This window comes from Volvox carteri (assembly GCF_000143455.1).
Source record: "Volvox carteri f. nagariensis unplaced genomic scaffold VOLCAscaffold_45, whole genome shotgun sequence".
Classification (NCBI taxonomy): domain Eukaryota; kingdom Viridiplantae; phylum Chlorophyta; class Chlorophyceae; order Chlamydomonadales; family Volvocaceae; genus Volvox; species Volvox carteri.
The window spans coordinates 238,737-261,416 of NW_003307588.1; the positions used below are offsets into that span (position 1 = coordinate 238,737).

The 22,680-nt window shown below is 55.1% G+C and overlaps 1 protein-coding gene across 1 annotated transcript; it reads left to right on the forward strand.

The window, feature by feature from the left end:
* Positions 1-9,963: 9,963 nt before the first annotated feature.
* VOLCADRAFT_65200 (uncharacterized protein) lies at positions 9,964-11,157 on the forward strand (the record flags this gene model as incomplete). The annotated part of the gene is made up of 3 exons (XM_002954675.1): positions 9,964-10,047; positions 10,266-10,313; positions 11,020-11,157. Coding segments are annotated over 3 exons (270 nt in total), but the record flags the coding sequence as incomplete, so codon positions are not given.
* Positions 11,158-22,680: the final 11,523 nt, after the last annotated feature.

Genomic DNA, 22,680 nt, shown 5'->3' on the forward strand with positions numbered 1-22,680 from the left:
ACGCGTGCGCGCTCTCACGAGTCAAGAGGCTCCGTCACGCGAGTTTGCGCGCTGGCCTGCTAAGGCACAAGGCCCTATTAGAAAGCTCGGTCTCTCGCCCGATTCTGTGTGTGTGTGTGTGTGTGTCGATGTGTCGGCATGGGCGTGTGCGGATGTGTGTGGGGGGGAGGGGAGATTGTTTCTTTGGGTTTACTCGTCGTGCGTGCAAAGATTTGCATATGGGTTACGTACCGACGATCCCACCGCCCACCTTCAGGGATCCTGGCCTAGCCTGCCTAGGGGGGTGGCTCGCCGCGCGTCGCCGCTTCTCCCCCTCCTTTGCACATCCACCGCGCACGAGAGCGCGTATGTACGGAAAAAATGCCCCTCGCCCTCTCGTTGTGCACCACAACCGCGTGCGCGCCCATGTTTGTTTTATGCGAGGCATATCGAAGGACGTGCCGTACGTTGCCGTACGTAAGGGCGATTTTACCAGGCTGTATGATTGCCTGTCTGTCTGCTTGCATGATAGGCCTTTTGCAAAGTGCTTCTTCTCCGCAGACGCTATTTGGCTGTATGTATGTATCTATGTATGAGACCGAGGGATAACGGGTAGTGGCGTTTTCCGGTAGTGGCGTTTTCATCCTCTGCTCTGCTCCGACTAAGGCGGCGCTGACCTCATGTATGTATGTATGTACGATTTTCTGTACACTAGCCGTCGCCCGTTGTGGCCGTACGTACGGCCCTGGTTTCCTTCCCCAGTCTCCCCCCGAGTGAATGAATGCGTGAGTGAGGGAAGGGGGAAAGAAACTATTTCGGCCGCTTTCCCTTCCCGGCCGAGAGAGGAGGGAGGAGGAGGAAGAGGCGGCGGCGGCCGTCTGTCTGTCTGTCTGTCCGTACGCAAAACTGGCATCTTGCTTCTTTCACCTCGCTTCTTACGCGAGAGAGTCATGACGTCCTTCCTCTTGCGTTTTGAGGGGTGGGGCGCCCAGGGAGGGGGAAAAGGCTGGAAAAGGCCTTGGGATTCGTCGACGAGGACTTGGGGACACGTCAAGACCTTGGGAAGGATACGGCCGTGGTTGGTGCGGGAAAGGAAAGGAGAAGCAACGGCGGACGAGGAGAAGAAAAAAAGGCTTCGGTCTCGGAAGGAAGGGCGGCACGGGCATGAAGATTGGGTTTTTTAAGTGTGGAGCTGTTTGAGAAAAAAGGCAAAGAAACAACAGGCAATGAAACCGCGTCATGACTACTTTGGTGTCACGATCTTTCGACTTGCAACGATTCTTCTTTGTCGTTTGGAGGTGTTGAGGAAAGAGCAGCGTTTGTGCGCTCGTCGGGGTATCGTCCGTCGGGCTTCTCCTTTGTGTAATCGCTGTTATTGTTTGTTGTTTGGTTGTTGCTGTCGTAGTAAAGGTGGTCATCGTCGTCTCTGTCGTTTAGATGTAGGTGTGAGGATCTGTACAGGACCTGTGCTCTCTACCTTTTTTTGAGGCGGACTCGGTTCGGGCTCCTTGGCGCCCCGCGTCATTTGCCCTCTCTCACGGGTTTCCTTTTCTTTCCTTTCAGGAAGAGGCTCATTAGGTCTGGAGCCCCTGATACCGCGGACACGCCGGCATGAGGGGGAAGAAAAGGGGCTGCTCAGACGCGCAAACACATACGTTTACGTATATCTCGGCGTATCCACTAGCTTGGAATCAAACTCGGAGGGACGTGCAGTTGGCCCCCATTCCTCACATTAGCGTCGCTCGTCTGCGGTGATTCGTCTCCCTTCCCCCCAGCCGCCCCTCGAAACCGGCGGCCCCTGCTGCCAGGCGCGTGAAAAATGATATGATTTTGTGGCGGGTTGGTCAGAGAGTGGCTGCTGGCGATTGTGTGTAGGAACCGAAGAAGGGCTGTGTTGGGTTGTGACACTTTGGCCGTTCTTTTGTCAGTGGGTAGGTGGGGATATCTTCCGGCGCTGCTGCAACTGCGGAGGCTGCGGAGGCTGCTGAAACATGCTGTAACAGCCGATGCTGATATTGGTGGCGGTAGTCCCCATTCCGACTACGGCAAAAGGTCCATCTTTCCTATCACTTGCCTTGCTGCTCAGAAGCTGTTCTGTCTTATCGGACGATTTGCTCATCTACGGCGACGAGACGGTCAAGGGTGCGAATATATACTAGCAGGGCTGGTCTTGCGTCGTTAGGAACTTTGGGACTTCGGCAATAGAATAAGAGTTAAGAGCTGCTGGACGCCTACAGGTAATGTGATTCAATGGTTTTCTTGGAGCTTGGCCGTGGCGCGGGCAGGAGGAGGAGGAGGAGGGGGTTCATTAAAGTTCAGTTCGCCTGTCAGGGGGGCGCTGTTGGCAGCTGCAGCTGGTCGGGGTTGATCGTGGCGAGGACAGCACTTGGGCCGGCCGTACACTAGACAGGTTAAAACATGTTTTCTGTTGTGGTATCGAATTTACTTCTTGGCACTCTCGACATGCCTTTAAAATTTTGGCATGGAGTTGGCGCGACAAAGAAGAAATTATGTACCTGATTGTCGCGGACTGTCACAACGTGCCCGCTGGACGCCGGATAAATGGAATAAAGGCCGTTGGAAATGATTTATTTCGATTCTTAGGTGTCGATAGTTCTCTTGTCCAAAGATCCGTTTCTTGGGGGCGTCATCGTCGTTGTTGCGAGGATGAAATAGTACGTCCATTTTGTGTTTGCGCGTTGCCTAAGCCCCAAAACAATATGTTTCATTAAACGAGAAAACGAAGCCCTTCTTGACGGGATGTGAGTGAAGTTTTCGATGGTACTGCACTTAAAACGTGTGCTGTAGGTAGAAGTGGATAGCTATCTAGGTAAGCAGTTAAGCACCGAGAACGAAGGCCGGTTCATGCGTCGTAGCGTACAGCGAGTTTTACTACAACGAGACTGAATGGGTGATGAGAACACGATTTTACCTGAAAGTTTAAAACAACACTGGAAACTTACAACACAACACAACTTAGGCGGCAGCGGGATCGAGCCAAATTCGCTCTTAAAGCGCTAAAGCTCGAGTCCTCAGTTGAAATAATTTTCCGGTTCTTGATGGCCGCGACGAGGCCGTCTGTCTATACCTTCGTTCGGCCATCCATTTTATAGTCAGTCATGGTGCTCGTATTAAACGCATGTCACTACTAATCAACAACACGCGAAGAACAACGAGCGAAGAAGGAAACGCGGCTTTATAGTGGGGCATTCAAAAGCACCTGCAGGTCTAGTTATGCAATCGAACAGGACTGCAGTCGATCAGAACTGTCGATGACTCAGCAGGTTCCAAACTTGCCGACACGACGTCCGATCTCATTGGTTTGTCACCTCACGTTGCACCGTTGTTTCCGGAATCCTTCAGCACGCGCATCTTCCGCAGCGCATCAACGTCGGTCAGCACACTTCGCTGAATCCTGCCGTCCTCCTCCATGAGAAAGTAGTCGCAGACCGTGTCGTCGTCGAGGGTTGTGCAGCTTTTCATGTTTCCAGAATATAAACGAGGTACTGAGAGCAAGCTATTTGTTTGGCGTATATATACGAGACATCGTTGCCATTGATAACAGTGGGATTAAACTGCACCAATACCGACCTTTCCAGCCTTTCCATTGTCGAAACGCATATCTTACCTTACTCAAACCACAGGTCCTGCAGGATTTCCTGACCTCACCTGACCCACATCGCAGACATGTACCGCCACTTGCTTCAAGTGGAAAGGGCGGAATAGCGGGTGGCGAGTGTATGGTGGCACAATTGCACAAACCGTTTAGGTGCGGGATGTAAGCTTTCCTGGTGTGAGGTACCGGTCCGGATGCAAATGCTAACACAGGTTTACTTGCAGCAGGCTGGAATGCATGCGACAATAAATTTGCAGTGCCTTGATTAGGATTTGAGATGAAAACATGCGTGTCTAGCGCGTCTTAAGGCGCGCTTGGGGACAGAGATGGTAAATACAGCTGCGAAGCGCAGTCAAAACGCTATTCCTGCAGGGCTGTAACAAAAAGGCTTGACAGACCTAACTATGGGCCAGGGGCAGTAAATAAGCGGTACATAGGCGGTACAGTGCCAGAAGGGTCCATTGTGGGATGCGACTTTGGCATGATGAACCATTTAGCGTTCACAATCTGGTGGTCCTGCCTCAATTATTTATGAGGGGTCTGTGCATCGTATTCGATAAAATGTCAAATGTAGTCCTTGGTCGTACAAGCACCGTGAGGGAGAAACAAAACCAGACATAGCAGAATAGTATCATAAATTATGAACCTGTGTCGCGATGTAATGGTTATGTTAAGTAGGATTTCCTGTGATTGACAGCGTAGATATACGTGGAGCAGGCTGTCAGAAGCCCTTTACTCAGACTTTCCGAAGTGTTACCCACAGATGCGACGATGGACGTGAGCCATTTCGTTGGCGTTCGCACACGAATAATCCGTGGCACAGATAATTCACTTTATGTTAAGTTCAAGACTTCACAGTATGAACTTTCCTGGGCGAGCTGCGTCTCACAATGTTGAGATGCGATCCTTGTGCCAGGCTTCTCGGGTATGTTTCTTTTATGATATAGGGTGAGCTTGGCGTCGCCCCTGACGCTTGCGGAGCGTGTGTCATATGTCCGCGACACAGGTGCTTTGGCTCCAGCGCGCGAGAATCAGCTTATCATGAAGAAGGAAGCAGTCATGTCCAGAGCCCAGGTCTGTAGGCGACGTTGCGTCAAGTGGCACCGGCGTCCATGCCAATGCACAAGCTTCACTTTTTGTATTTCAATTTTGCTCAAGCGCAAGCGCAACTGAGGCGCTATTAACAAATGAAACGCCTTTACGGTTTCAACCCTTCAGAGCCTCGCAGCGCAACTGTTTCAACGACGTTATTAACTCAAGCGGGGCAGTTGGAGCCCGGGAGGACTCATAGCGCTGCGCATCTGCCTCATGGTGCAAGGACAGAAGCTCGCGTTGCTTTGGAGGGACCCTCCTCAGCAACTGCAGTGCATGTCTCTCTACCTTCGACCGCAACACGGGACCAGCAGACTCAAGTGGTCTTGCGCCAGTCGGAGCAAGCGCAGCAGCAAACGCAGCGCATGAGCACGTGGAGTGATGCGGACGAGCTCGATCCGCGGATTCGAATTCCGTTTCGGGAGATAACCCTGCACAAGGTAGGGAGCTGCCCTCGGTGCTGCGCTGCGCGGCAGGAACTGTGCATGTACCACACAGTCGTACATGCTACTTCTTGAACCGAGGTTCAAACTTGCGTTAAGCCCAATCTCCCGTGGCGTGTGAAATGAAACCCGGAAAGAGGACTGGATAAGTAGACATTAGCACACGCGATAAGTGCTATATCTGGGTAATGCAGATGGTTGCGGGTCAGTGTGGCAGCATGTATGCGGAAGTTCTCAAAGTTACCGATGGAGAAATTATTTTTGATGCAGTTAAATTTGGATATAAAATTCTAATGTCTTTTCTCTTGCAAATTATGACATACCGCCATTGGTGTAGCATCAATAAAAAGGTAAGAATTATTCAGACCACATAGCTGTTCCTATTTATTTTACGGATAATTATGGGGTAGAAAAGCAGTAAAGTAAGAATTCTCCGCAGGTCTTCTTCTATCTCTTTTGGGGGTTTCATTCCGGAAAGAAAAGGAAAAGGAGGCACGGAAGGAAAAGGAGGCACGGAGCTATCTTTGTCTGTCTCGGTGGACCCTCAATTTCCCTCTCAGTTATTATTATTATCCTGCGCCACGATATAAGTACAACCAAGAAATTGAATCCTGTGGCGGGTGTATGTCCTTCTGAAAAAAATGCTTTTGCAAATTGTGCTGACTTCATTTTCTGGGAGGACTCTGGACACATCACTGAGGTTCTCGTCTACTACTCCGTACTTATTGCTGAGCGCTCGACGATGTTTGTGGTGCTCCGGATGCTGTCCTGGCGTGAACGGCTAGAATGATCCAGTATGGCTGAGGAGGGCGCCTCCAGGAAATGAATCGGGCACCTTCGTTGCACAATTACTGTAACCTCCAAATCCTTAAGCTCCAATAACGCCCGGGTTATTAAAGATTTTATACAAGATTTATGTTACAGCATAAACGAACACTCTCCAGCAAGAATTAGAAGGATACGTATGGTCGGTAGGACAGCGCATCAGGAAAAAGGACAAGATGCATACGTATCCTTCTAATTCACGCTCCGGTCGCATACGAATGCTTATTTAGGCCACATCACTGAAATTCCTTGGCATGGGGCGCAAACCCAGACATTTAAGGAGCAAACCCAGTACAGTCATCAATGGCATCATCAGTGAACCATGACCTGCTGTGCTGTAGTAGTCGAGGCGTTGGATGGTTTTCTCCTCGTCCCGACGACGATTGCTCGTCCAAACTCGTACAACAAGGCAGTAACGTCCTCAATAATCGCTCCCACGGCTCGTCTTTGTGGGCATTTTCAGGACAGGGCAACGATTATGATAAATTGTCACATATGGTTCCTTCCCCAAAGCGACCTCTCCTTAATCCTCCGAGAAGTCAAAACCAATATACCCGAATATCCCTCTCGTACGTCGTGTCGTACCCTGTTCACCTGGGACCCTGAGAGGACGGCGCACGGATGGGCTGACGGACGGACTGACTCTCTGTGTTTGAAAAGGATATTCAAGCATGATATGCTGAATGTCCGACGACGACGACGTCGGTGAATGAGTCCGCTGCGCTGACTGTTACATTGACTCGGCCCCTTGATCCTTCCTGCTTCTTCGCGTGCTGGTTTGCTGCTGTCGCACCCGCATCACATCGTATCGCATCGCGTGTGCAGGTGATTGGCAAGGGCGCCTTCAAGACCGTGTACCGCGGCTCCTGGAACAATACTCACGTGGCGGTGGTGGCGATGAGACGAGGCGGCCTGGTGGCGGAGGCGCGGCTGCTACAGCGCCTTTCCATTCATCCCAATCTGGTGCAGTTGTACAGGTGGGTGGGTGAGCGGGTGGGTGGGGGGTGGGTGGGGGTGGGAACGTTCCAGGGAGTTCACGACGACGACGATGATGATCTGATGATAATGATGATGTGATGATGATGATGATGATGATGATGATGATGATGATGTGATGTGATGTGATGATAATGATCATGATGTGTTGATGATGACGATGATGATGATGATGATGAATCTAATGGCATTGTTATGATTTGAGGCGCCATCATTCGGGTTCCTATGAGTACATATGCTTGCCCGCCAGTACGTGTTAGTGCCTATGATTCGGGTTTTCGGACCCGGGTTTCTGGGGTTGGAAGACCAGAGGCTGAAACAAAGAACCGGACAGACAATAAATTGTTGGGTTTCAGGGCCTGAAGTGTTGATGTTGGAAAACCGTTTGCGGGAAACCTTTTGCATGAATGATATGTATGTTCACGTATGTAATGTTATACACCCGAACGGTAAACTGAGGCATATGAGCCCGGCCAGACATATTTTTTATTTAAATGTATTTATATGTATTTAATATATACATTATATACCATCTAATGTTGAAGTTACCGCCACTATTGCCACTGCTGTCGACACTAGCATTCATCACATTTTTTATTTAAAAGACGTCCGATCGATGTTTGTTCGCCCGTCCTGTACCTCGTAGCCACCTCGGTACCGCGGCCCCCCTTCCCCCCTCTCCTTCCTCGATCAGGTGGAGTACTGACAACGCCGGCAACGAGTACCTGGTCATGGAGTTGCTACAGTTAGGTTCGTTGGATGCCGTACTGCGATCCATCGGTCGGCAACTGCTCACGCAAACCAAGATGACGATTGTGGAGCAAGTGAGGGTGACAGTGGTGATGGTGGGGCCCCGGCGGTTGCGTATGAGAGGAGGGGAAGGCGCCGCAAGGGAGTTGGGAATGTGGGTGGGGTGGTGGGGGTCTGAATGCCCCAAATAGCAGAGCCACCTACCGACAAGAAGGCGCCCCGGCGGCTAAACCCTTTTGCGCAACACCACTTTTGCGTACCACGCAACACCACCACCGCCACTTTCTCGGCTTCCTCCATCACTCCCTAATCCCGTGGCATGCAATTTTACCTACTGCCCTACCGTACCCTACTACCTACCCTGCCCTGCTCCCTCAGTTGGTGTCCGCCTGCGTGGAGCTCTCCAGGGAGGGCCTGGTGCACGGGGATCTGGCGGCACGTAATCTGCTGGTCAAGAGCCTGGAGCCCCCCCACATCAAACTGGCAGGTGAGGACAGTAGTCAACGATCACGATGTTATAACATTGTAACATAAAATAAATTAATTCATATAGTAATAGTGAATTGAAACTAACAGCAGCAATACAACGCAACCTGATTACGGCACGTGTTAAGGGGGCGTGGGGTGGGGCGTGGAGAGTAGGTATGGGCTCCCTCTTGTCCGGTAACCTACCTTCTGCTGGTGAGGAATACGTAGGAACAGTCAATTGAACTGATTTGGGCTTCTCATTGGCTGGTTGAACCAATTGAGTTGTGGTGAGATCCTGGGGACGGTGTGACCTTCCTTTATCCTCGTGTGTCGGGTTGTGGGGCAGTGGAGGGGGTGCCCCCGCGAAAGGTGTGCAGCTGGATATGATGAAGCGTCTCCTCCTCCTCTTCCTGCTGCCGCCCACTGCGTCCTGCGGTGTGCTTTGAACAGATTTCGGGCTCGCACGCCCGGCAATGGCTCCTACCACGGGCGGCCTGCCGGCCGGCGGCCCTGGCGGCAGCGGCGGCGCGGTGTTGGGACTCTTCCCTGGAGAGATCGGATCATCAACAGGGACATCAGCAGTAGCAGCTGTAGCAGCAGCATGCGGAGGGGGGCCTGTCGGCCCTGGTGGCAGCGGGGGCGGTGATGGCCGAGGTACCGGCACATCCGCAAGTGTAGCAGAGCCGGTGGCGGGTGCAGTCCTCGGTCAACCACAGCAGACAGAGCAACACCAACACCAACACCAGCCAACGGGGCCGCCGCTGATACCTGATCATCATCAGCAACGGCCTCCACTGCCGCCGCCGCCGCCGCAGCAGCAGCAGCGGCCCGCGCCTTCTTCTATGGACATTGTGCCCGTGAGTCTGGGAATCACGGCCCCTGGAATCTAGGATTCAGGATTTAGAATGTAGAATCTCCGATCATGACCTGACCTGGCCGTGATGCGGACCGGGGGAAGTTCGCGGTCATGCACATGCACACGCGTACGAACACACACACACACACACACACACACACACCTTTGCCGCCGTGGGGCAGTGTGGTTGTGCGGTGACACTTTTCCAGCGAGCCGCGCTCCACCGCTCTTTTTTGGCGCTTTGTCGAGTATCGGCATCCGCACTATCTGCCACTGCGGGTTCCATAACATTGGCCCAAACAGAACGCAGTGGTAGACACAACACAACAGCACATCAACAGACTTCAATTAGCTACCTCCTCGGTTCTTATCTAGCTTTTCTTGGCGAGTAGTTGCCGTACCGCTTAGGGGTCGTTCAGACGGAGGGGTACCTGAGGCAGGAAAGTTGTGCTTGCTTCCGTGGGTGGTGGGGGCCGAGCCTGGTTACCGAGCGACTCTGCTTCTGAAGCCTGTAGATTAGGGCAGAAGCCGCAGCGGAAACCTGTCAGTACCCTCTGACGCTGTGAACTCGCGAAATTACTCTTTCCGTCGCACTCCTGCGACTTACTCTAGCCCTGTACGGTCCAGCCGTACGCACCAACGACATTCAACCGAGTACACAGAAAACCTTGGTTTTCTTTCGTTTCACTCAGAAAACCTACAGCTTTCCGGACTTTTCCATCCCTCGTCCTTCTCCTTTCATCCCCGCCCTGCCGCGTTTTTTTTGCTCCCACCTTTTCCTCTCTCTCCTCCCTGCGCTTTCTCCCTCCCTTGACTCCCTACTTCTCCTATCTCTTCGCTCTTTCTACCTACTGACTCCCGACCTCTCTCGCTTGCTTTGTTTTTCTGCCACTTTTTCCCCCTGTCGCCCTGCCCCTCGCGCCCGCGGCCAACAGGCTCGTTGGGCGGCGCCGGAGGTTTTGACGGGTGGTCCACCTTCCGAGGCCGGGGACGTTTGGAGCTTCGGTGTCACGTGCTGGGAGGTCAGGCGGGGAGGTCTGCTGGGCGGGGAGAAGAACACTGCGACGCGGTGGTTGTAGCGGTTGTAGTGGTACGACTACGAGTACGAGCAGGGAGAGTAGGATGGGTGATTGCTATTATTGATGCAGTTGTCGTTGTTGTTACGGTTGCTGGTGGTGCTGCTGCTGTGGTTCCATTTCACGGGTAGGCTTGACCCGCACTCCCCCCACTAACCCCGTAGATTTTTGCCAACGGCGCGGAGCCCTACGCGTCCCTCAGCAATGCGCAGGTGGGCCAGGGCCAGGGCTGCAGATGGGGGTGAAGGAAGGGGTCGGGTGGGAAGGGAAAGGAAGGGAGATGCCGGTTGGGCGGCGGTTGTCCACAGTGCGCTACCTAAATCATTACTCCTAAAATTCTAGCAAATCGCACATGCTATTGCTTCTTTGGCTTCTGGGTCATGCCTAAAAGATTTTTTTGTCGGGTCGGAATGCCCGAACTCCGTACCGATTTATTTTCGATTGTTCTTTCCTTGAAAACCGAGAGAGAAAAAGGTGAAGTCACTTTCCACATGATGGTTTAATAAATAATCAACACTTGCTCGTAACCTAGCAGTCCATTGGTTCAACCTGGTTGGCTTGGAACTTCCTCCAAGCGAGACCTTATAAGCTCTTTACCCGATAATATTTGGATGTCATACCTGCGCTGTTGGGGTCGGTTGAAACACAGCTGCAAAGGCAAAAACTAACCGCTAAAACCGACTTGCGAACTTTTCCTACGAAAGCAGATCGTAGGAAAACTAGGGGAACCCCGATTTTTATGCGGGAATTTTAGGCAGGATTTACTGGAATTTCTCCAGGTATTGCTGTTTCAATTTCTGCTTTCGGATTTGATGTTGCGCTACGAAACGCAATACTACACACCACAAAACAACAACACAAAACAACCGGCACTGCGTCTCACGGCCTCCTCTCCCGCCACCTTTTCGAGAGTTTCAGGTGGCTCTGGCGCTGCGTGCCGGCTACCGCTTGGACCGGCCGCGTGGCTGTCCACTGGAGCTTTGGGAGCTCATCCTGCAGTGCTGGTCGGAGGACCCCTCTGTACGACCCACCTTCACATCCATTGCGGAGACGCTGCGAAGCTGGAGGGAAGCGTACGTGCAGCGCCGGACGGGAGCCGCCCTGGATGCAGCGGCGGCGGCGGCTGCCGCCGTTGCTTCCGGCGGCAGCAGCCACAGCGCCGACGTACCGGCGGGGCCGTCCGGCAGCGGCGGCAGTGGGGGCCCTCGCGCCTTGCGAACTGGCGCTGTCAGCGCCGGTACTGGGGACGGCAGGCGGGTCTTGGCGCGTGTTGGTTTACTGCGGCATTCGCCGTCAGGAAACATGGCTGGCGCGGCGGGTACGCAAGGCGGCGGTGGCGGAGGCAACATCGGTGGTGGCAACGGCGCTAGCGCCGGCGGCGTCAGCGTCAGTGGCGCTTTGGGTGTGTTGCTGCCCTCCATGGGCCATGCGGTGCACGGTCCTGGAGGTCCCCCCGCGGGCACCTTGAGCACGCACATGTCGTTTGACATTGCCGACCCGCCCATCACGCCCGCCTACACCAGCGGCTCCAGCATCGGCGTCGCGTCCGCAGGCATGGCACGTGAGGCGCTACAGCATTTTGGTGCTACAGCGGGCCTGTCACGCTCCTCCGCGCAAAGCAGTGGCCGGAGGAACACCGCTTTGGCAGTAGGGCTGACGGCGGCTGCGGCGGCTTCGCCGCCGCGGCGCCGCAGCCCTAATCGGCGACGGGCTGCTGCCGCCGCCGCTAGCCCTGCTGGGCTGGCAGCAGGGGGCACGGACCCTGGGGCCGGCGGCTTTTCAACGCCGCGGTCGCAAAATGGGCCCGGCGGGGGCGCGGCGGCCAGCGGGGGAACGACTAGCTCCGCGACCGAGGGTTCGGCGGCGGTGGTGGTGGCAACGGCGCAGGCCCTGGTGCACACCAGCGGCGGCGACGTGATCTCGAGCGCGGGGGCACGCAGCAGCGCCGGCGTCGGCAGCGGAGGTGCTGGGTTGATGGCTGGCACTCAGGTGTGCTTAGTGCTGTGGGTGCTGTGGGTGCAAACAGCCGATGGGCACGATGATTGATTTGATCGTCCTGAAAAAGAAGTATCAGATTGTGTGCATCTATTTATGCACGCGTTGGTGATGGACGGGGTTTGGCAGCGGGGCCCGGGGCCGTTGGGTTTGGGCTCCTGACGGTTTTCCTCTAACCGCCCCCTAACCGCTATTACAACCACTCGTCAAATACCTCCTTAACAGCCCTCCCGATGACCTTCGTAATCAGAGGTCGTCAAATCGGTTTCTACGGCTGCGGGAGGGCATAGTTTCGGTCAACCTAAAAGACAAACACAGGGTTCAAGTCCTACGCGCGGCCCTACTCGCCGCAATAGAGGCTGCAAGTCACGTCTTTTGGTCAAATACTGGTCATTAGGGATCCCCAGCCTTACGGGGCCTTAAGCCGAATTTCGGCTGCGGGTACTGTGGTACGGACCCGCAGTACCCGCGGGATTTGCCGACTTCTGTTCGTAGTCGCCTTGCAAAGCGACATCCAATCGTCCCTCACCTGCCGTCGACACCCCCGTCTAGATCCGTCCCTATCTGGTATCTACTTCATTCGTCCGTGGTTTGTCTTTAGCTTCCCCCCCCACACACACAACCGCTCTCCAACTGCTCTCCAACTGCTCTCCAACTGCTCTCCAACTGCTCCATTCAGCTGGCCTCTCTTCATTGTTCGCCATTTGCGTTTTATCCTTTGCGTAATATCCTTGCCACAGGAGTCACATCTGGTCCTCCCTGCCTCGACTGACTCTGCGACGGGGTCGGCGGCGGCGGCGGCGGCGGTAGCCGCCGCTGAGCTCCGCAGCGGTGGGCGGCCGTCGGTCTTCCCCGTAGCGGCAACGCAGGCTTCGGATCAGCAACCGGCCATGGCCAACTCGGTCTCCTCTGGCCGCACTCCAAGCACCATCACCGGCGTGTCGATCTTCAACGACTCCGTGGGTCCGGGGGTGGGCAGCAATCCCAGCGCCGGCGACGTCAGCGGCAGCGACAGCAACCTGCAACTGTCGGCCGTTGCCACCAGCGGAAGCGCCCTGATGCCTCCGCTGCGCGCTCCGGAGGCCGTGGCGGCAGCAGCTGAGCCAGCGGCGGCGGCGGCGGTGGAAGCGGCGGCGACGCCGCAGCCGCCGGTTCAGGGCTTGGCTGCTTACCATGAACATGCACTCGCTGCAGCGGCGGCAGCACCGCCGGCGGTGCGTGCTAGGAACAGCGTAGCCGCCGTCGCCGCCATCGCCGCAGCGGCAGCGGAGGCAGGGTCTTTCAGGGGACCCCCGGCGGCTGCGGCGGCGGCAGAGGGAATTGGGTGGCTTGGAAGCGGCCAGCATAGGTCCGTGTCACCGTACATTCGAATCGGGGAGCTTTCAGCGCCGCCGCCGCTACCGGCGGCTTCCTGGCCCTCTACGCAAATGCCCCGGGCTCTGGCGCCACCGCCTGTAGGAGCCACATCGCGTACATCCAGCTCACAAAAGCTTCCCGCCAGCGCTGCCGCTTTGGTTCCTGTCGATCCCGCCGGTGCTTTGCTGGCTGTGGCCTCGCCGCCGTCGCTGCTTCCCGAGGATCTGAGCCTGCGGGCTATGCTCAAAGTGCCGGCGGCGGCTGCCGCAGCGGCGGCGACGCGGTCAGGAGCAGCAGGCGAGGGCCTCAGCAGCAGCGCCGCCTTGACGGGACAGCTCGACTCTTACGTTGCCGTTGCACCGGCGTCGTCGCAGGCGCTTCCGTCGGGCCTTATGGTGACGCCAAGCCGTCACGGCTCTGAAGCCATCGTGTACTCGCATGGGGACTCGTTTTCTGGGCAGCCACCCACCGGCTCACCGCCGGGAACGGCTCCCTATCCCGTCGCCGTTGGCAGCGGCGGCGGCGGCATGCCGTTTACTACATTGCACGCGCTAGCAGCGACGGCGGTGCTGGCGCCCGGTGGCGGCGGCGGCGCTAATGCGGATGCCACGGGGAAGACATTTCATTCCGTTCCTGCGGTAACGGCTGCTGCGGCGGCGGAGGCGGCTGCGACGTCTGCAGCAGCAACCGTACGACAAGTCGACCTGGCCTTCATTACTGGCGCGTCGGGAGTTGAGTTTCTGCCCGCCAATGTGTTGCTGGCACCAGGTAGCGTCGGAGAGCCCCATCTTGATGGCGGGGCCGACGCAACCGCTGCTGCCGCCGCCGCCGGGGATGCAGATCGGCGCGATCATCGTCATCATCATCATGATCATCATCGGCAGCAGCAACGGCAGCAGCAACAGCAACAGCAACAGCAACCGCAGCAGCAACCGCAGCAGCAACCGCAGCAGCAACCGCAGCAGCAACCGCAGCAACAACCACAGCAGCAACCGCAGCAGCAACCGCAGCAACAATCACAGCAACAACAGCAGCAACAACAGCAGCAGCAACCGCAGCAGCAACCGCAGCAGCAACCGCAGCAGCAACAGCAACAACAACAGCAGCAACAACAGCAGCAACAGCGGCAACAAGCACAGCTGCGGCTCGCAATGGCGCTGGGGTTGCCGCGGTCACGACGGGGAAGCAACGGCAGCCGCGCCAGTGCATCACCCCGCTGCGGCCGACCGGTAGCCGCGGAACTCCACTCGCCGCCGAGCGGCTCCCCCGCAAGCAGCCTCGGCGCTATCCTACCGGCGCGGCTGCTCCGTACGGCACCAGTGCTGGGCATGCCGAGCCCTGGTGGCGGCGGACTCGATAGCCATCACACTGTACGAGCGGATCGCGATGCGGCGCTGTCGCCGCCAACCTCGGCCGTCTCCGCACGTGAGTCCCTACATTCTACTTGGTCTGCTCGCTCGGTATGGCTGGAGGCGGCACGTGATCCTGTGCCGGTGCCGCTGGCGGCGCCGCCGCCGCCGCCGCCGGTGCCGCCGGTGCTGCTGGCGGAGCTTGGAGCCGGCGGCAGCCCCCAGTGGCTGAGGGACAGCTCCTGGGACCCGACGCCGATTCCCATTCGGACCTCCGTCAGTGCTCCCCGATTACCGCCACAGCTTGGCGGCGTACCTCAGGCACAGACGTTGGAGACCGGCGCCGCGGTCAACCCAGGAAGCGGCCGGGTCGGCAGCACTGCCGGCCCCGCTGTCACGCTCGGTTCGGCCGCGGACGACATTGTCGTGACTGCCGAATTAGCGGCGACGGAGGCAACAGCGCTGGAGCTTGTACGGTACAGCAGGCACTGCTCGAATGCGAACTTTGGGCCGGGTTCCGGAGAGGAGGTGGCCCCGGGGCCTTCCTCGCTAATTCAATGGACCCAAGGTGGCGGCGGCGGTGGCGGCTTTTTGGGTCCTGGCGGCAACGGCGGCGGCGGCATCAAGTCGCGGGTGGTGCGGCTACCGACACCTGCGGCCGCCGCTGCCGACGCCACTGCGGTGCCGTCCGCCGCCCCCGCCGGTACCGCCCCGCGGCGCCCCGTGACGGCGCCGCCGCCGCCGCCACAGTTATCCTCTGCTTCGGGTTCAGCGGTGACGACGCTACGTAGAGGCGAAGAGCACTTTGCAGCGGTTCAGGGGCACCCGATTTTGCAGATACGCTTTGGGGATGACGGCGTGGATGAAATGGTAGCTGATGGCCTCCTCGCAGCGGGTCAATACGTTCTCCGCCCCTCCCCCACGGGCACGGCGAGTCCGCTGGCGTCAACCTTGGATGTGGCGGTACCACCGCCGCCGCCGCCACCGATTCTGCCGTCTGCTGCCGCCGATGCGGCGTACTGGAGCATGCAGACGGAACCACGGGCCCGGCGGCGACCGGTGGCGGCGGCAGTCGCCGCCGCCGCTCGTCGGCCTACTACCCGCGACAGCGGTGGCGGCGGCGGTGGCACCAGCCGAGTGCTGTTGCAGCACAGCACAGGTTCGCATGCACGTGCTTTGGCGGCAGAGGGCGGCGGAGGGCTCTCTTCGTCTCCTATGGGGCTGCTCGGCTCGTCGGCGGATGAGGTGGTGGCGGAGCGTCAGGCTATTTTTGACTACTTGCAAACCCGGCAACTGGAGGAGCTCCAGAGTGAGCGAGACTGGTGAGCCCGGTGAGTCCGGCTTGGGTGTTGAGCCTCTTGAACCTCGAATATGCCGAGACCTGCTGGCATGTTATGCGTGGTTAAGACCGCCTTGGAGAGATGCTTCAGAGCGAAGACAAGTGACCATTTTATCATGGACGTTTGTATGGAAACTCAGAGGGAAAACTGTGTACGTGTACATGTGGGATGTATGTGTGTGTGCATGTGTCGTTAATCTGAACTGGAGTATAACATTAAATAAATGACCCAGCCGAGCTTGAACATCCGAACTTGTTTGGATTTGGGGGGCCCGATCGAAAAGCTCCTCCCTTTCCTGCTGCATAGAAGGGGGGATGGGTTCGTGCGTGTTGCGTACATACGTATGTATGTATGTATGTATGTATGTATGTATGTATGTATGTATGTATGTATGTATGTATGTATGTATGTATGTATGTATGTATGTATGTATGTATGTATGTATGTATGTATGTATGTATGTATGTATGTATGTATGTATGTATGTACGGGCGAGCGGGGCGAGGCAAGAGCAGCATTCCTGCAGCATTCCTGTGATGTTTGTGGGGAGAAAAAGCTGGTGCTAGCTGGAGCAGATTGCCGTACTGATTGGATACACGTGAGGCACGTGGATCAATCAGAGCGAAGTTGTCTGTGGAGGGGACGATTTGGGTTGTTTTGTCCAGTGAACGAGTGGTGGCCTGACGGGTTATATTTGTTATGCTGGGCCATTCTGAGCTTTGCAGTCTTCGGCCGGCGTGTGTGTGGAGAACACACGGGTCGGGGTTCCGGTGGCAGTGGGAGCTGGGGGACGCCGCGCGTGTGTGTATATGTGTATGTGTATGTATGTGAGTTTGGGGAGGAACTAAGGGTTTTAGGAGAGAAGGGGACCGACTCGGGGTTTTGACATGTATGGTGCCAGAGAGTCACGCTTTGCACCCACACCGGGTCCCCCTTCTGTCGACACTGCTCGAACTGCACTACGGAACTGAACGCATTTGGCTGCTACTGTGGCGATATTTGTGGTGCAGCTGGTGGCGGTAGTGGCGGCAGAGGTGGCGGCGGCAGACGTAGTGGCCATGGGGTGGCTCAGCACGGCTTAGTTAGGTTGGCGACTTTAACCCAAAGCACCACATGATGATGGAGTGAGGTAGGCAGCGGCGACAGAGCTTCAACGAACGGCACGAGGAGATACACCTAGATCAAAAGCAAAACACGGTACAAGCAAACAAGGTGTAACCAGGAACAAGAACAAGAAGAAGAATAAAAGGAAGAATACCAACGAGCTCAAGCGATGGCAACTCGTACGCAGAATAAGGTCCGCGCTGCTGTAATTATTATATACATGTTGGCCGAAAACATCTTTGGGGCTGTAAAGGCAAGCGGGGCCACCACCACACTGCTTGAGGATCAGACATATATATATATATATATATATAAATATATATATATATGTCGAATTTGCACCTTTCCGTGTTCCGAGCAATGCAAGATGTGGGTGTACGGGTGCTGTACCACGAGGCTGTAATGATTGCTGGGCTAGGCTAGGCTGGGCTAGCGTTGTGCTGTGGGTGCTGTTCTACGCAGCTGGGTGTGCTGCCTAGTTGTGCGGCGGTTACGTCAATGAAAAGATAATGAACCCATTCTGTCCATTTTTGGATTTTCCGTTTACTTTTGATTTTGTGACTTTTGAGGACTGTTTGGCCTCATTGTTTTAACGATGCGTTCTCTTTGCTTTCAGAGCCATCAGGAACAAAGGGGTGGGAGGAGACTCGCACCGGCGGCTGTGCAGTCTCTAGGGGTCAGCATTTCGGAAAGGTCGATCGGTTGGTTGGTGTGTTGGGTTTGTTGGGCGCTGAGGTGAGGTAGGCAGGAAGGTAGGTAGGTAGGTAGGTAGGCGTAGGGGAGGCTTCTGATGTATACGGGTATTCTATTTGTGGTGATTTGGGACATCTCTTATGGGAATGAAGGAAGGCTGTAGGGGCGGCTGATGTTCTCGAGCTGTGTGTGTGTGTGTGTGTGTATGACAGTGTGTGTGTATGATAGTGTGACAACTAGTGAGACGTAGGTAGGTCGAACAAACATAAAGCTCTCAAAAGCTCTCCTGGCGCTTTCTTTCCGCTGTGACGGCACGTCGGTGTGGGCAGACGTGTGTGAGAGCCACGAGCCTCGTGACGAACACAGGAAAAGGGCGGACAGCGCGAATAAGTGTTGTTGGCTTCCCGCGGAATACCGTTTAATCTGGTAGTTGGGTGTTCCCCTTGGTTGAGGAAAAATCTTGGAAATATCTTTTGGAAGTATCTTTGAGCACCCTTTTCTCAAGGCTTTCTTGGCCGAAACCAAGATCATTTGTGCCTAGCGCTCATGCCTCAGTGTTGTGGTGTGCTGCGCTGCGCTGCAATGCTCCGAGCTCTGCTTGTGTTTTGGCGCGATGCACGGCGGTCCCTGCTGCTCGCAACGAACACATGTGCATGGATGATGCCGGCTATCTATACTGCTACCTGGTGGCCGCCTATAACCCAACCGTTGTTGAAGAGGCGGACCTGCGGATATAAATGAGTAGATCGACGAGCTCTTTTAAGGAGCCATAAATATTATTATTTATATTATGAGAGTTTCACTTAGTAATCTACATTTGCTTCGTCTCATCTTGGCGTACTGGAATGCGCCATGGCAACTACAGGTAGTACGGCAGCTGGCAGCAGATTAATAGCAGCAGTACCAAGTGGGGGTTCAACATCGGCCCAATGCGGCGACCGTTGTGTCGGTCAGTGCTCTCATAAGACGGGGGTTCGGTTGTGTGCGGTTGTTGACGATGATGTCATTCGACTGCCGGACCGGACGCCTCGAGGGCGTTCTTGCGGCACTGTGCTCCATTAATTCCTAATTGGTTTTCCATTAGTGATGTTAGTAGTAGTGTTATGTTATTAGTGATGTTAGTAGTGTTATGTGGGTAAAAGGTTGGAGGACACATTGGAGGGCACGGCGGTAGTGGAGTGCGGGAAGGCGGAGGAGAGCTGGGGGAAGATGAGTTTTGCAGAAATGGACAGACAGATGCTTCGCGATTACATGAGGTAATGGATGTGTGGCTGCACGTGCACAGGGATAGCAAATAAGAATGCTGTACTTGGGGTTTTCTGGCCGGCCAGGCCAGCTAGTCCGTGCCTGCCGTCTCTTTTCCTGCTTTCCACGTGAGCTGTCACGCGTTGAAATCCGCTTTATCGTTCGTTTCAAATGATTCCGTCGCTGTTGCGCTTCCGGTGACCAATGCAATGCCGTTGGGGAGAGGCACAAGCCACTCCTCAGAAATGCGCGTTTCGGAGCGTGGTGGCCCCAACTGGAAAATGAACAGCACATGTGTACATGTATGTATGTATGCATGGGGGAGCCCCAGTATTGATGTCTGTACGGCTGTACGGTTATGCCCGTGGCCGTACGCCGGCATTTTTGTAGTGGCACTGGGGGGTTGAGCCGACTGAGCTTTTGGTGCAGACGGATGATGGTGCCGTGTATGTAGCCGTGCATATCGCGGGGATCACTGGGGGGGAGGGGGCGGGCGGCGGCGGCAACCCGCGGCGGATGGCTGCCTGTGCCGTGTAGCGCAGAGAGTCATTTTCATGAGCCCTGCTCATGCGGGTACCATTGTAGTAGCTGAATGGCATGGCTTCAAGGATTTGCAGCTGGTTTTACAACCCGCCCTTGATGTCGCCCTCACCCAAGCTCGTCCTCACACATCATTCGACCTTCGATATTTTGGAATCTAAGCACAGGACTACTGGAAAGGGCGTTTTCGGCCTTCCACGCGTTTGATATGCTTGTGGGCTTTTAAATTTCGGACTTTGGCGTTCATATGCCGTACGTTGTACGGCGATGTTTGGAGAATTGTACATCTTTCAGGGCTTGGGTTCGCCTTGGGAAGTGTGGGGTGTTCGGCCGCAATCTTGTGCTATGTTGGAAAAGAGTAGGCGTCGTTTGGGCTGCGCTGGTTTTTGCGTTCTGGAATATTCACATACTATAAGTATCGGCCTGTCCTATCTAGCCCCCGCCCTCTTTGGAAGCTCATTAGTACTTAGCGTCCAGATGACGGGGCCCATTAGCACGTGGGAGCACAGCAGTGGTGTGGGGGTGGAAGCCGGAAACCGGGGCACAGGAAACCGCGACCTGCACCAAAAAAAGCTGACTTCGTGTTGACATATGGCCGCGTCGCACCGTAGGGTGAATGTTGGGAAGGCTATAATTTTATAGCCATGTTGTTGTTGTTGTTGTTCCATGTTGTTGTTCTTGTTGGGCGCAGGTCGATCTTGTTGTGGCAGCGCAGTGGTTTCCTTGTACTTGGGTTGGATGCGGGGCTATCCTTGGAGTGTTGGAACCACGCCAGGTACCCACGGAAGTGGCTGCGACCTCACGTATGGACTTAGGGTGTTCTTGCTGCAGCAATAGCTGCAGGAGCAACAACAACAGGGCAGGAGTGTTGGGGGCCGGTGTTTTACGAGCATCGCTAACACCTTAGGTGAGCAGCTGCTTCTGACCCGTCATCATCCATGGCTGCCAAGTGCAAGGGTGCAAGCCGTACTTTTACCCTCATGCTGCTGCCCTTCCATGACCCGCGAGGGAGGGGGCTACTTTCGTTTAAGTGTTTGGAGTGGTCGTACGGAAGTCCAGCGTCGTATTATACGGCATTGAACCCAGGTGGTAATGATAACCTTGAGCGGCGGGGGGGAATGATGGCTGGAGGATCGTGGGTTGATGTAGGAGACAAATATGAAAAAAGAAGGTAAGAACGTGCCGGCCAAGGCGAGAAGGCAAAATAACAATGCTCTTGGCCAAGGGCCTGGCTTCTTGGCTTAAGGGCGCTGCGCGATGGTGCGTGTCATCATGTTCTTCTTAAGGGTCTTAACGATGTGTGTGTGCGTCCGTCTGTCTGTCTGGGGGGAGATCACATGCAAGCAGGAAAAAGAGCGAATGCGATGGTGTGGTCGTTTCGACTGACAGGCGACGGTGTAGCTGTGGTAGCGAGAGAATATCTCACGGATCGGGAGATATTTTAAATAATGATAACCGACGAGCGGGAAGTTTAGCAACAAGCAGGCCTCCTGCATTACCTCGCAGATTTACAGCAAAGTGTGAGATTTGACCGGGAAACCTGGCGTCAGAGAAGACAAAACCTTTTTTTGCGGGAATTGGTTTTGGCATGTTGCGGCTCTTTTAACTGTGGATTTTGGTGACCTTTTGTTACAGAAGGCACCACTGTTTCACCAGGCGGACAGCGGACGGCCTTTGGCCGGCAAGCGAAGCAGTATGTTGTATTGTGTTCGAACGGCTAGATCTGGTTGATTTTGAGGCGAGCGGTTGCGGAGCGTGAGTCTCTGCGGGCTCGTTAGGTTAGGCAGCCCACACAAGCAGCCTTTTCCAGGGAAGAAGAACATTCTGATCAGGAACGCCTGAGAGACATGGATGCGATTCCAGCACCGGTACCTGCTCCAAGTTGCGTGCGTTGAGAATAATCCGCCCCACCGAGCTCCGCCCGCCGATCGCCACGTCGTAACCGACGAATGGGGGGATGTATGTATGTATGTATGTATATATGTAGGAAAGGGAGGGAGGGCTCTATGGCATACATTCGACCGGTCACCGATTGGAATGGAATACAAAGTTTAACGCACTGAACTACACAACAAGCCTTACCAGGTATAAGAAGTTTCTTGTCCTTTCGATATCTGGTTCAGTGAAGCGAGACCAGACCTGCCTGCTGAGATGCTGTATACTACTGTGCTGGGCGGTGCACGCACACACCAGCGAACACTGTTACGGCTCTAGATCGCCGTGTCAACTCCAGCCAGCCAGTACTCCATCGTATTTAAGAGGCACTGAAGGGAATCGGCGCGAGTACGCAATGATTTTGAAACATCAGAAAACTTAAGGGTCATCTCACCGTCAGGACTGCTGCACGGTTAGTAGAATTGCACCGTTGATACGAGCGCGGCGGCTATTGACCATCGGCGGATTGGCCGATTGTGATGGCCGCACCGTTTCGCAAAAACACAGACACGCAACGGAGACTAAGTCGATTAGTAAAACCCATGTATATTGATGCAGATCTTTGTAGGTGGACACACAGCACAACGGCTGCTTTGCGACACTTAGACTTTGCACAACAGAATGCGGGAGGAGAAACTGGTTCTGCCTTTAGATGTTGGAAAGCTCCTGAACTGGAAAGAAAATGGCAGCAGCTCGCGCATTACAAAAAGATTGCACAGTGGCATCATCGCAGCAGACATGATATGCGCGTCTGGCTTGCTGGCACTCTAAAGTGTACGGCGCTCCATTTGGCGGGATTGTCCTGGCGAGTTATGCACGTGGATTAGATTGGTAAGCTTCTCGCCCACGCTCAAGGTAAAGTCCAGAAGTATTGTAATCCAGTATAGGCCTGAGAACTGCTGAAACTTTCCTAAAAGTAGACTGCTATTGTAGTTCCGACTCATACCCAACTCTCGTTTGCTCGAATGACAGGATGCCTTTACGAGGTGTGTCTGCATCTCTTAGCATATTATTGTGGACGT